Source organism: Pleurodeles waltl, chromosome 11 (genome assembly GCF_031143425.1).
Source record: "Pleurodeles waltl isolate 20211129_DDA chromosome 11, aPleWal1.hap1.20221129, whole genome shotgun sequence".
Taxonomy (NCBI): domain Eukaryota; kingdom Metazoa; phylum Chordata; class Amphibia; order Caudata; family Salamandridae; genus Pleurodeles; species Pleurodeles waltl.
This window is the reverse complement of record NC_090450.1, coordinates 178041619-178056869: the sequence shown is the minus strand read 5'-3', so window position 1 is coordinate 178056869 and position 15251 is coordinate 178041619. Positions and strand designations below refer to the sequence as shown.

The 15251-nt window shown below is 43.5% G+C and overlaps 1 protein-coding gene across 2 annotated transcripts in view; it reads right to left on the bottom strand.

The window, feature by feature from the left end:
* The window catches only part of VWA5A (von Willebrand factor A domain containing 5A), a 368835-nt gene that overhangs the window by 129766 nt on the left and 223818 nt on the right, over window positions 1-15251 (bottom strand). For both annotated transcript variants that reach the window (XM_069213389.1, XM_069213388.1), the window contains exon 14: window positions 6745-6953. In XM_069213389.1, the coding sequence (XP_069069490.1) occupies window positions 6745-6953 (209 nt within the window). The remainder of the gene's footprint in view (window positions 1-6744; window positions 6954-15251) is intronic.

Below are 15251 nucleotides of genomic sequence, written 5' to 3'. Positions count from 1 at the left end.
TGCAAGGGGCCCTCCATTGCACGTGGATATGTCGCCACGTGAGCTAGAAACAATTGTTTTTGTTAAAATCTGCAGTTATGCAGCAGATGATGCATTATTGTGGCACATGCCGCAAATCCATAATTATGTGAAAAAAGCTGTGGCTGCAAAGTCTCATAATTCCAGTGGCACTTCTGCTAAAAATCTCCCTAGTTCTCAACATTGATTTATCTGGAAAAACAGGTGGTGTAAGGCAGCTGAACAAGACTGCTTGGAGCTCACTTACGCAATGAGTTGAAGTGACCATTACCGAGAACACAGTGACAGCTCTGCATGGGTTTGATTTGCAAGCACTTTATGAAAGTGATGACCAAAATGAAATCTTACTCTGTCATTCATAGGCTCCGGAAGTCAGGGTGTAGTGGGTGTTGCAGAACCCCCCAAAATAACCATGATGGAGTTCAGAATGTGAAGGAGAAATAAAAATGCCTTTAAGTTTGTTTTATACCTTGTCACATTTGATGTGCTTTCAAAGACAGAGCTTAAGTGTCACTCTGACTTCCGAAAAACTGCTGCTTTTTCTCTTAGCATGGAGATAGCCGTTTACTTTTCTTTCTCGTACAGCTTAATGCAACTATGTGAACTTCTTGCTGGTGTGAAAGGAAAGGGTGTAGGCTGTCATTGTTTTACCACAAAAAAATAAATCCCTATAGAAGAACTGTACAAATATATAAAAATATATTTGCACTTAGGAAAGCACAAATAAAGTGCTTTTTTGCAATTCTGAAGCATGATGGAAACAAAGATTTCAATAGGATCAAAATATGTCAAACCACTTTACTTGATGATGTGCAAAAGACAAATATGCAATAAAAGCAGGTTTCCACATATTGTTTGTGCACTATGTAGTTGTATCAATAAAACTGTCTGTCTGTGCAAATTTAGTGAAACGTTCCAGGGAAAACGTGCAGTCTCTAAATGAAAGTGCATTACCAGACCATGCTTTATTAATACATTTGCGAGTATTATACAATGCAACACTAACTACATATTACACCTTTACCACTCTCTTGCTGAAATAACATTGCTCATTTGCTCTACTTGTTTGTAGTGTGACGGTTTGATGTTCACAATCCCTAGGACTTCAGTGATGTAACATTGTCAGCAGCACCCCCATGCTACAAATTGTTCCAGCACCACTGCAACCATCACAAATGGTTTTGGATGAAAAAAATACGTCATATCTTTGAAAAAGATCTCACCACCATTGGTCATTTGAACAGGGCCAATTGGTCCAGTAACTGTAGAGAGGCCAAAAGGAACGACAAATAACCTTTAACAGTGGGCTAGAGATAAAACAAACTAGAGGACATCCAACAGTTTGGCATGTATTGAATCAGTATTGTAGATGCCACACCAGACCACAAACGTGTCCAGCACCCAGAGTAGACAGATGTTGTAGAAGGACAATGGCCGCCAGGATGACATCCACAGCTTTGGGAGGAAGAGTGAATGCCGTTAACTGCCACCACTAATTTCCATGCTTGGAAGTGCGGATTGCATAGGTTCGGGTGCAGGGCCCTGCTATTGTGGCAAGAGATGCTCTTGATGTGGATGCCTGACTGGAGAACAGAGGCCCATGCCCAGCTTTTCTGATACCAAACTCTCATGGCCCAATTCAAAGCCACTAGGATGACTTGGACCTGGACATTCATGATCTTCAGAACTCAAGATAGAAGAAGCAGAAAGGCATACTGTGCTCCAACTCCTGCCAAGTGGCTAATGACCAAGGAAATACCCTGGCGCTCCAGCCAGCTACATAGACTGAGTGTCTTCTGCCACAGGACCCAGGACTCCACTCTGCCATGGCTGTTGCAGTACCATATAGTGGTGGTAATGGCCAAGAGCACCTGGACTAGCTTCTCTTTGAAGGATGGCAGGAAAGCCTCCAGCACCAGGTGAATGACCAGGAACTCATGCAGGCTGATATGAAAATGAGTCTCCACCAGAGACGAGAATCTTCTGATCTTCACCTCTCTCAGATGACCATCCCATCCCATTCCATCAGTAAGCATCTGTCACCACAGTCAGCTCTGGGTGGTGCAGGGAGAGGGTGCCTGTTGGCCCATATTTGCGAATATTTTGCATGTCCCAAATTGCAAATTCCTAACTGGAATTCGCAATTTTTGGAAATGCAAAGTCCAGGGTGCTGGGGTCCTTGGGCCCGCTCTTCTGCACCCCAAAATCTTTTTTTTAAACACATGTAAAGTGCATACATGCCAAAAGGGCATGTGTGCTTTACATGTAAATTTTAAAAATGCATTTTCAATAAAAAAAATGTATTTGCACATGGTTACCATAATGCCCAATTCGCATTAAGGAATTGCTTCTTAAATGTGCTTTAGAAATCGCAAATAAGGAATCTTTATTTGCGATTTCTTATTTAGAGAAACAGGATCGCAATTTTAAGGAATCGCTATTTTACCAATTCCTTAAAATTGCTTTCAGAATGCCTTTGATACATTCTGAAATGGCTTTTCGCAAACGGGCATTCGCACCGTTTGAGAACGCAAAAAGCTTTGATACTTCTGGCCCTTGGAGTTTTGAATCAAGCCCAAACACCAGAGGTATAGCTTATGGGTATCTGTCACATACAGTACATACAGGGCTTAATCTCTGTGATTTTAAAAGGAGACTTAGTTCCCCTGCACACTGAAATAAGGATTTTGACAAAAGAAATTCATCAACTGACATGGTAATATCTGGAAGAAAGCCTTGGAACAGAAAGAAAGGGACAGAAGTCAGTGTGCTTAGATGGTGCTTATATGTGGCTCTGTTTGTCACCTCCACAGTAATACAAGGTTGGTGCACTGCCACTCAATGTCACCTACCTGCGCACTGGATCAATGCTGTTTAAATCTTCTGGATACAGTCTAGAGCCTGGAGATACTCGAAAGTTGAGGAGTTTGTGGCTAAAAGTTTCCATAAGACATGAACAATTATAACTGAAACTTTTTTCATGCAACCAGAAAATATGTTCAATATCCATAAAACACAGAAAATACAAATATGGATAGGTTAAGATGGAAACACAAAACACCACCAAACCAGGAGGCCCTGGTTCTAAGTTGTACGGAATAGGGTAGGGCGTTTTTTTCAATACTGGTAAATATCATTACCCTGGTGTGAGGTATTTAGTGGGAGTGATTCCCTTGTGGGAAAGCTATCTATATACATTTTTAACACCATATTAAGATCTGCAGTGATCAAAGATATTATATTTTGAGTTTAAACTGGGTACCCTGTGTGGTTACAAATTTATTGTTGATCCTTTATGTTTTTATTGAAAAATGACATTTCAATAGATCAGTTTTGGTTAATACTACATTTATAGACATGTGTTGGAAAAGTGTTTTCAGTTAACAAAGTAACAATGCTGGCTGGACATTCCACTGTTTGTAAAAGTTTAACAAATATGTTATAAGGTATCTAGTGTCAACGCTTACACAACTCCCTTTGCGCTTGGCCTTGTATGCCCTGGAAAGTCCAGGTTACTACATTGTCCAACTTTATCTCTCAGCCAAAGGACCCAGATTTGTGGTCTGTAAGATCACTTATGACTTCATATCGGTGGTCACTATATTTTCACAGATTTTGGAAAATTCTGACTCTTAGAATTACAAAAAAAATCAAAAGAATAACTATAAACAATGTGATGGGCAGGAATTACATTACAAAAGTGGAGTTACTGCTAATTAGCACAAGTATTACTAGATATTATTGGTGAAAGACAAAAACTGAAACTGAGTTTGCTAACAATGTCAGTTTAAAGAATGTGTTTTAGTGTGAATGTGTACTGTAGGCCTAGATTTAAAGTCAAATTATTTTCTCAAAACTATACATTTTACCAATTTGTAAAGGATTGACAAGTAGTTGTTTATTTTAAAGCTTTCTGCAAGACAATGCTAATAAAAGTTGTTATCTCATTAAAGACCCTTTCACCGCACGGTATAGCTGATAAAATCTTATCATGGCCCAGTAAAATCCCCAGTGTGTAATGGATTTTTGAAAAAAAAAAGTTTCCTTGCCTAATACATCAGCTATGCATGCAATGCAGCTATGCATTACTGATTTGAACTTGACTAACTTCTTTTTGCCTTCTGTAGCAATTCTTAAATCTGAATTCACCTTTATGGTTATGACTTTGAACTTTGTCCTGTGAAGGTTTCTTTTCCTTGCCCAAGGACTATAGTCCTATGAAACTCACACATCCCTGGTGCTGACTCTCAACCCTTTTAATCTATTAATTAAAACATAAGCATACTAGCCCTCATCACCACTATCATTCCCAAAGAGTGGCTGGTTCTGATCACAGTCTGAACTGAAACGTTATTAGAGCACTATGGTGCTGCTCCGAGACAAAGTCGTGATACTGTTTGAGTCAGAATGAACTGGGACAGATATTGTCTGTGTGACGTTGAGACATGACCTCTGTCACGGCTAAGCTGTCTGGATTCAGCTCAAAGTCGAGAAGAAAATGAAAATGGGTTATCTGCCAGCATTTTGGGTTGATGTCGCAGGAAACATCGTGGGTGTTAGGTTTCGGAATGGAAGACAGCTCTGGAGTAGCACCCAAGGTGAGTTGTGAAGGTACAGACAGCACAAAGTGCAAACCCACCGGTGGTATATCGACTGACTGCTTTCCAGATCCTTAGAGCTCAAAGGTGCACCAGAGGGAACAGGAAGGATGCTGAAAATTCACAACATGGCCTATCCGAAGGGCCCAATTTGTTGCAACATGAAATCAACATCAACATCAACACTGCATATGCTAGCTTGAGGTTGGCCCAAGCGATAAACATTTAGATCACAGGAGGTACGCATTACACAGTTTGAAGACCACTGCCTTAGATGTTCACTCATGGATGCATCTACTGAGGTATATTAGCCCCTGGGCTTTTTAAATAAGGTCCTCAAAGTAATGTGTTGGATCTCTTAATTTACCTCAACAATTCATAGGAGAAGGTCACCCAACAATTTATACCTTCCATTTCTCTCTTCTCAAGAATGCTGACTGTTTGTGTTGTTTGAAGAAGCATGTTTATGTTTGGGCATATTTATTCAGATTCATAAGAAATGCTAAATCAGTTCTTACCCTGTGAGTGCCGATTCTGAAGTTCTGAAAAAAGTATTTGGGCTAATGAACAGGGTTATAAATGAAGTGACATGCAGAAATGATGCAATGTCAAATCCTCACCCAGGTTGAAACATGGGGATTGTGTTGTTTGTATTTACTTGAATTCCAATATGGATGAAATCTGAATAAAGGATTTGAAAGATTTAGATCTACAATCTGTTAGCCAGTAGTTTGAATTAGAAATTGAGTACGAGGGTTATTATGAGAGGCCTAATCGAACAACTGCCATAAGTCAGTGAATGCCAATTCACATTCCTCGTGGTTCTCCTTTGCATTTAGAGTTGAGGGAAATACTTAGTTTATGAAGGAAGAATCTCAGCTGTCTTAGCAGTTGAAAACATACTTCTTAGAAAGCCAGTGGCTATAGGACTGCTGTCCTCCTGGTATCAGATGTCATGTTAATTTTAGGGTAAAGTTAATTATATTAATTTAATAACATTAATTCAAGCATTCCAATCGTAACTTTTTGTATACTGTAGAGTGTCACTCGTAGTAGGACAGGTGAGCCCAAATGTGGGACCCGTGCACACTATCACCGGAACCAAGCTATACACTGCTGCCGAGCCCATAATAAGGGTGAAACCGGTCGTGGGTTGCTTGTGATCCGGTTCAGGGAAGACCTGGCTTGATAGTTTGGGCTGGACTGTTCCCTTTGGAATAGAGTTAAGAGTGATTTGCGTATAGCTCTGTCCAAACTGAGGTGGCATGGTGTACAAAATAACAATGGAATGGGACAATGACTGAGATCAATTCAAGAACTCCAGCTATGACTTTCTGTATACTTTACTTTCGCTCAGTTAAAATCAATTCAAGAAATTATGTTGTGTAATCCTCACAATTCTTAAGTACAGGTGTACAACTCTCCAAGACTCTGATAACAAGCTCCATATAAAATAACATTTTTGTTTTTCTATCCCTTAAAATACTTCATCTAACAAAGTAAAACGTTGCCTAAGGACATTAAAGCATAGACAGAATCATACATTGTTAGAGACCCCCTATTTTTTAGCCACTGGGAAAGTAGGTGATTTGCCCACAATCACAGTATGTTGAACCCATGCTCGGATTTAAACCGTGTTCCCTATTTTCCATAGTCAGCAGCTCTTGCTAATAGGCCACATCACTTGCCATGTGCACCCTCTTCTCCACACAACATTGATATTGAAATATGAACTAGTGTGTAAGTAGTCAGCTTTGAAACGAAGAGATTTGAAAAACATTAACAAGTTGACATTATTGATGTAAGATCCTGAATCTGGGAAAATTACTATGTGAATACTGCTAACTTTGCAGTCCTTGGTCGCACTGTAAAAAATGTGGGCATTTACATGTTACTAGGCTATCAGTTAAGTGCAAACCTGCCTTCTTGCACCCCCTACATGTCTACAGGTCCTTGAACAACCACCCTGAGTTCCATCAAAGACACGTAAAGTAGTACTTTTAAGAAATCAGGTAATTTATGCCAAGAATTCAGTCTCGTCTTTCATTGAAGTTTTCTCATTTTCCCACCCTCACAAAAGCAAGCACGACTCTGCCTCTGAAATAATTTGACTCAATTCTCTACTTACCTGGCAGCGGTATGTTCCGCTGTACTAGCGGCCCCTGGATGGGCTGGTTCAAATCTTTGTTTACCGCAATGAATGCTGTGAGTGAACAGATGACTCCTGACTGCAGGCTCATCTCCAGAATTCTTTTCTTCACATCTTTGTCATCACTGTCAGTTCCTGTCTCCAAGTCGCGAAGCACATTCTTTGCTGCTAGTCGGTGAATGGGGAGTCTAGGAAGAGAACTACCATAGTTAATGGTTTATTAAGGGTAAACAAAAATATGTCACTTGCCAAAAGCAGATTATTGTGATAGAATACATTCTTAGTACTCCATGTGGTTAATTCTTCCTCTATTGGTATGGTTTTGGCATCTGCCTTCTTACTTGCTGGCAGGTACTCACTAAATGGCAGGTACTCCCTAAATGGTTAAAGACTGTACAACATTTGTAGGTGGCAATGGGGGACAACAGTGGCCATGAAAGTGGTCTTCCCAACAGCATCTAATTGTTTCTGAATTAACCTGAAAATCTTTAGCCCTTCGAGCCATCTATGTAGTATGTGGATCGAGGAGCAGGGAAAACAGACAGGTGCTGCGTCACCAACCCTACTGTGCCAGTAATTAAAAACTATGGACTACTATTCAAACTGCTTCAGACCGGTCAGAGCCTCTGTAAGATACTTTTGATAAATGCAATTAAATATCAGGAAAATACTAGCACTGATAGATATCAGAAGTGAAAAATGGAAAGTAAATACCCTACATATTAAGTGCTAAAAAAGCCTCTATGTGAATTTCTGAAACTATGGTATGGGGGTGATAAAAATAACTAATCTTGTATTAAAGGCTTTTAACACCATCTCCCTGAATTTTCTGTTATTTGCCAGAAAGACATAAAATCGCCTCATAATTCTCCTTAGGACAGCAATTTTGATTGCACCCTTTGTAGAGTCAGTGTTTTTCCATAGACAGGGCCCTCAGGTAACCACTATAGAGAGTCAAGTGGAATCAAAAGTCCGTAGGTGAGAATCTAAACCTTGGAGTTTTAATACACTATTTTAAGTAGAAATGTAAGCATTTCCTTTATCTCCCACATCAAACATCAGGTCACGACATGTGAAGATGTACTTGCAATAGGCAATGATAAAAATAGGGGACGGACTGTACGTGCGTTTAGCGAAATGGCAGGTGTTCACAAGGAATGGTTCAAATAATATCGCTGAATAAAGTCAACAACAAACATCAATAGATTAAATTAGTATTCATATGCTCTACACGTAATTCAAAATCATCATGATCCAACAACACTGTCACAATAAGGATAAATTAGTACTTATCTGTTTTGTTTGACATCCGGCACATGCAGTAGGGTTCAATGACTGAAGGTCATAAACAATAACTCAACATGAGGGATCTGAATCTCAAATTGTGTATGGTAAGACCATGGATTCCTGTACTGGCAGTACCTGCTTGAGAACATGGGCTGCAGCAAATCAAGCAAGGATGATTCCCACTCAAAGCAGACGTATCTGGACAGCAAATTCACCAATGGCAGAGCAGCTCAAAATGATGGAGTCATCAACTGTGCAGCCTCTGAGGATGAGGACTTTGCCTATAGGGACCCTATGCTGAGGTTCTTGTGGATGAGCTTTCATTTGTAACCTTTCCTGATGAGAATCCACAAAGGAAGCAAGTGATACCTTTCGAGCTGCCAGCAAGAACACAGACCCCGACTACAGCAAAGGAGATGAAAAGGATATCGGGAATAAGCACAGCATATAACTTATATCGCTCCCAACCTTGATTAATTTAACAGAATTAACTTTTAGTTTTCATCCCTAGACATATGAGTGGAATTCTGCTCTCTTTTAGAGATCCTGTCCCAAATTTTCACAGAAACAGATGAGGCAGCTGCAGCACTATTAGAAGACATCTAATTTGAGGAAATAGATCCTCCCTCACTACAACAGAAAAGCAAAATATCTGTTCCAGAAGTGAAAGAGTTGGGAGAAAACCAGAACAAATATCAAACTGTTCTGGAATGGGCGAGAGATGGAGGACATAGATGAGTTCCTTAAGTCTACCATAGGCAAAGAGTTTCTTGAGGCCACATCTTGCAGCTCCTGAAGAGTAATTTTGTTATTTTATGTTTAGTTCCAGCCATAATAAGAAGTAAACAGCTCACTTTCTGCTTGGCGCTGGGTATCAGAGCTGGGATACTCATGAAGGGCCATAATACAAAAAAAAGTTAATTCAGGGCTGTAAGGAAATGCCTCCTTGGCATGGTTACCCCCGGACCTTTTGCCTTTGCTGGTGCTAAGTTATGATTTGAAAGTGTGCTGGGACCCTGCTAACCAGGCCCCAGCACCAGTGTTCTTTCCCTAAACTGTACCTTTGTCTCCACAATTGCCACAACCCTGGCACTCAGATAAGTCCCTTGTAACTGGTACCCCTGGTACCAAGGGCCCTGATGCCTGGGAAGGTCTCTAAGGGCTGCAGCATGTCTTATGCCACCCTAGGGACCCCTCACTCAGCACATGCACACTGCTTCACAGCTTGTGTGTGCTAGTGGGGAGAAAATGACTAGGTCGACATGGCACTCCCCTCAGAGTACCATGCCAACCTCACACTGCCTGTGGCATAGGTAAGTCACCCCTCTAGCGGGCCTTACAGCCCTAAGGCAGGGTGCACTATACCACAGGTGAGGGCATAGGTGCATGAGCACTGTGCCCCTACAGTGTCTAAGTAAAACCTTAGACATTGTAAGTGCAGGGTAGCCATAAGAGTATATGGTCTGGGAGTCTGTCATACACGAACTCCACAGCACCATAATGGCTACACTGAAAACTGGGAAGTTTGGTATCAAACTTCACAGCACAATAAATGCACACTGATGCCAATGTGCAATTTATTGTAACATACACCAAGAGGGCATCTTAGAGATGGCCCCTGAAAACATACCGACTTCCAGTGTAGGCTGACTAGTTTCTGCCAGCCTGCCACGCACCAGACATGTTGCTGGCCACATGGGGAGAGTGCCTTTGTCACTCTGTGGCCAGGAACAAAGCCTGTACTGGGTGGAGGTGCTTCTCACCTCCCCTGCAGGACCTTTAACACCTGGCAGTGAGCCTCAAAGGCTCACCCCCTTTGTTACAACGCCACAGGGCATCCCAGCTAGTGGAGATGCTTTGCCCTCCGGCCACTTCCCCCACTTTTGGCCGCAAGGCTGGAGGAGATAATTAGGAAAACAAGGAGGAGTCACCCACCAGTCAGGACAGCCCCTAAGGTGTCCTGAGCTGAGGTGACTCTTACTTTTAGAAATCCTCCATCAAATAGGGTTAGGGCTGTGCCCCCCTCCCCACAGGGAGGAGGCACAAAGAGGGTGTAGCCACCCACAAGGACAGTAGCGATTGGCTACTGCCCTCCCAGACCTAAACACCCCCCTAAATTCAGTATTTAGGGGCTCCCCAGAACCTAGCAAACTAGATTCCTGCAACCTTAACCAGAAGAAGGACTGCTGACCTGAAGCCCTGCAGTGAAGACGGAGACGACAACTGCTTTGGCCCCAGCCCTACTGGCCTGTCTCCCAACTTCAAAGAAAACTGCAACAGCGATGCATCCAACAGGGACCAGTGACCTCTGAAGCTTCAGAGGACTGCCCTGCAACCAAAGACCAAGAAACTCCCATGAACAGCGGCCCTGTTCAACAATCTGCAACTTTCTTGCAACAAAGAAACAACTTTAAAGACTGCACGTTTCCCGCTGGAAGCGTGAGACTTTCCACTCTGCACCCTACGCCCCCGGCTCGACCTGTGGAAAACCAACACTACAGGGAGGACTGCCCGGCGACTGCGAGCCCGTGAGTAACCAGAGACTACCCCCCTGAGCCCCCACAGCAACGTCTGCAGAGGAAATCCAGAGGCTACCCCCGACCGCGACCTGCTTGTGGCCCCACCAAAGTGCCCTACAAAACCCCCCTGGACTGCCCCCCGAGGACGCGGGTACTTACCTGCTGGCAGACTGGAACCAGGGCACCCCTGTTCTCCATTGAAGCCTATGTGTTTTGGGCACCTATTTGACCTCTGCACCTGACAGGCCCTGAGCTGCTGGTGTGGTAACTTTGGGGTTGCCTTGAACCCCAAACGGTGGGCTACCTGGGACCCTACTTTGAACCCTGTAAGTGTTTTACTTACCTGTGAACTTAACCTCTACTTACCTCCCCCAGGAACTGTTGATTTTTGCACTGTGTCCACTTTTAAAATAGCTTATTGCCATTTTTGCCAAAACTGTACATGCTATTGTGATTATTCAAAGTTCCTAAAGTACCTACGTGAAATACCTTTCATTTGAAGTATTACTTGTAAATCTTGAACCTGTGGTTCTTAAAATAAACTAAGAAAAGATATTTTTCTATATAAAAACCTATTGGCCTGGAGTAAGTCTTTGAGTGTGTGTTCCTCATTTATTGCCTGTGTGCGTACAACAAATGCTTACCAATACCCTCTGATAAGCCTACTGCTCTACCACACTACCACAAAATAGAGCATTAGAATTATCTAATTTTGCCACTATCTTACCTCTAAGGGGAACCCTTGGACTCTGTGCATACTATTTCTTACTTTGAAATAGTATATGCAGAGCCAACTTCCTACAAGGGCACTTTACTAAGCCTTGAAGGAATTCACCATCCCTTGGACTTGTAATCCTGTCCTGTCTGCATCACAATTCTTATTTGATTTTTTAGCGGATTATTTTGAGCAGAAAAGCAATCACATTTGTGCCAATGTTTCAAGGCCCATCAACCAAGATTACCTGGATCCTCCTTCACTGTCCTCCCCTTCATAAACCCTGAGGGTTTATCAGGTTTCAATTTATTCACCCCAGAGGAACTCACCAAGAGCCTCAGGAAAGTAAAATCGGGCTCACCTACAGACACCTGCCCTCCAAGAATAGTGGCACTCCTTGCTGAACCTTTGACACCTGCTATATGTTCTTTATTCAATCTATCACTCAATACAGGGACCTTTCCATTGAATTGGAAAGAAGAACAAGTAAGGCCCATTAAAAAAAAAAAGGCCCATCTCTCAGCAATTGACTTGTCTAATTACAGGCCCATCTCTCTTCTCCCCTTGCTCAGCAAGGTCATGGAGGGGCTCATAAACAACCAACTAATTACCTACCTTGAGGAAAAACAGTATACTGGACCCCTCACAATCAGGCTTTTGTGCAGCACATAGCCTAGAAACTGCCTTAGTGGCAGTAACTGACTACATCAGTTTGGACCTCGACTCAGACACGCCCGCAATGCTGGTGTTGTTAAGACCTTTCCACTGCCTTTGATATGGTGTCATATCCTAAGTTGCTGTAGAGACTGTAGGTATGTGGCAGCCAAGGAATAGCCCTAAAATGGCTCCAGGACTACCTAAGTAACAGAATACAAATTATTTCATTAGGCCCTTTCAAATCAGCATTTAAGTACAAGTTACTTACCTTCTGTAAAGAAATAGCTAGTCAAGACATATTCTAGTTGCAGATTCCTTACCTTAAAATTTCCCCCATGTGTCAGACTGGATCTGGAGATTTTTCTTCGAGCGATACCCTTGCACGTCGGTATGTGGCGTTGGTCGACTCCACGGGCGTAGTAGTTGCTGTGATGACATCAGGAATAGTACATAGACGCCGCCTCAGTAACGTCAGTTCCTTTCTTTCCGCAACATGCGCTGATCCGGAGAGAGCTACCATGGTCTCTTTTTTGACTGACTTCGCAGAGCCACTAAGAACACTGAGATTGGTGCGCCAGAGCTAAGGACCTGAAGAGGCAATCCCTGTCCCTAAAAATCAGTTTGCAAGCGGGGAGGATGGGTGGGTCGGTAAGGAATCTGCAACTAGAATATGTCTCTACCAGATATTTTGTTACCGAAGGTAAGTAACTTGTACATCTGATAGAGAATTCTAGTTGCAGATTCCTTACCTTAGAATAGATACGCAAGCAATGCAATCCCCAGAGGTGGGCTGCGAACCAAGATCATACTAGAAAGTCCTGCAGGACCGAACAACCAAAGTAGCCGTCCTGAAGGACCTGACTGTAAAGGACAGCAACTCTGCGTGCTAACGCAGTGGAAGGGGCAGTCGCTCTGGTTGAATGAGCGCACAAGCCCTCAGCAGGTTGCTTCTTGGCCAAAGCATAGCACATCTTGATGCAGAGAAGTACCCATCGAGAGATGGTGCGTTTTTGCACCACCTTCTCTTTTTTCGCACCCACATACCCGACAAAGAGTTGATCGTCCACCCGGAAATCTTTAGTACAATTAAGATAGAACGCCAATGCTCTTTTTGGGTCCAGACAGTGGAGTCTCTCCTCCTCATGGGAAGGATGTGGGGTGCGTAAAAAGTAGGCAGGGTAATGGACTGGCCTACATGAAAAGGTGTAACAATCTTGGTGAGGAAGGAAGCCTTAGTACGCAACACCACTTTGTCAGGGTGCACAGACAAGAATCGAGGTTTGGACAAATGGGCCTGAAGCTCACTGACCCTGTGAGCAGAAGTGATGGCAACAAGAAAGATAGTCTTGAAAGTGAGGAGACGTAAGGGGCATTTGTGCATCGGCTCAAAGGAAGTGCACATTAAATAAGTAAGGACAAGATTGAGGTCCAACTGATGAATGATAAATGGAGAGGGAGGAAATAAATGGGTGAGACCTTTTAGGAATTTACTCACAATAGGATATTTATAGAGTGAGGGCTGATCAGGTAACCCAAGAAAGGCCGAAATGGCAGATAAATACCCTTTAAAGGTGCCCAAAGCAGAGCACTGCTGGGCCAAACGAAGAATTAACAAAAGAACCTCAGATAGAGGGGCAGAGCGGGGATCAACAGATTTGTTGGTGCACCATGCAACAAATGTATGCCAACGACCGGCGTATACCGTTTTGATGGAGGGAACCCTGGCTGCCAAGATAACATCAAAGACTTCGGCTGGAAGATCAAAAGTCGTCAACTGTTGCCGCTCAATCTCCATGCATGAAGGCGGAGATTGGACAGGTTCGGTTGAAGCACCGTCCCCTGCTGCTGTGACAGAAGCTCCACCCGAAGTGCGGTCTTTAGTGGAGGATCGATGGCCATACTCGATAGCTCTGGATACCATATGCTCCGTTCCCAATCGAAAGCCGCCAAGATGACTTGGACCCAACCCAGTCGTTCCTGATCTTCTTGAGGAGTCTGGACAGAAGTGGTATAAGCAGAAAGGCGTAAAGGAGGCCAGAGTTCCGCTCAAGACAAAAAGCGTCTCCAAGCGTGTGCCGCCTTGGAAACTCCAACATGCAAAACAGCTGACATTGCACTTTCATGGCGGAGGCGAACAGATCTAACCAAGGCTCCTCCCATTGCTGAAAGAGACCTTGCGCCACCTCCGGATGGAGACGCCATTTGTGATCGGCTGTGCGTCGGCGGCTGAGTTTGCCCGCTCCGACGTTGAGAACCCGCCAGATGTTGAACCACCAGGGTAAAGCCCTGATGTTCCAGCCATGTCCAGAGGCGTAGTGCCTCCTGACAAAGGGTCCAGGACCCTACTCCGCCCTGTTGCAGTACCACCTAGCGGCAGTATTGTCTGGGAACACCTGCACTACTTTCCCTTTGGGAGAGTGAAGAAATGCTTTCAAGGCAAGCCTGAAGCTCCAGAAGGCTAATATGGAGCCCAGACTCCGGCGGAGACCAGAGGCCTCTGATCTCCGCCTCCCCACATGGCCTCCCCAACCCAGAAGTGACGCATCTGTCACTACGGATAGATCTGATTGGGGAAGGGAGAGGGATCTGCCATGGACCCAATTCGGATTCGAAAGCCACCACTGCAGTTCTTTTGCAGTCTTTTGCAGTCCCCTCCGAGATCTGGACCATGTTGGCGAGATTCCCCTGATGCTGCGCCCACTGGAACTTCAAGTCCCACTGCAGAGCCCGCATATACCATTTGGCATGTGTGTAGGAGGCTGGGCTGGCTTGTAGTGGGTACCAGAGGTACTTACACCTTGTGCCAGGTCCACTTATCCCTTATTAGTGTAGAAGAGGTGTTTCTAGCAGCTTAGGCTGATAGAAGGTAGCTATGGCAAAGCAGCTTAGGCTGAACTAGGAGACATGTAAAGCTCCTACTATACCACTGGTGTCATATGCACAATATCATAAGAAAACACAATACACAGATATACTAAAAATAAAGGTACTTTATTTTTATGACAATATGCCAAAAGTATCTCAGTGAGTACCCTCAGTATGAGGATAAGATATATACACAAGATATATGTACACAAACCAAAATTATGCAGATAATAGCAAAAGGAAGTAATGCAAGCAATGTAAAATTACAGTAGATTGCAATAGGAGCACATAGGTACAGGGGCAACACAAACCATATACTCCAAAAGTGGAATGCGAACCACGAATGGACCCCAAACCTATGTGAGCTTGTAGAGGGTCGCTGGAACTGTATGAAAACAGTGAGGGTTAGAAAAATAGCCCACCCCAAGACCCTGAAAGGTAGG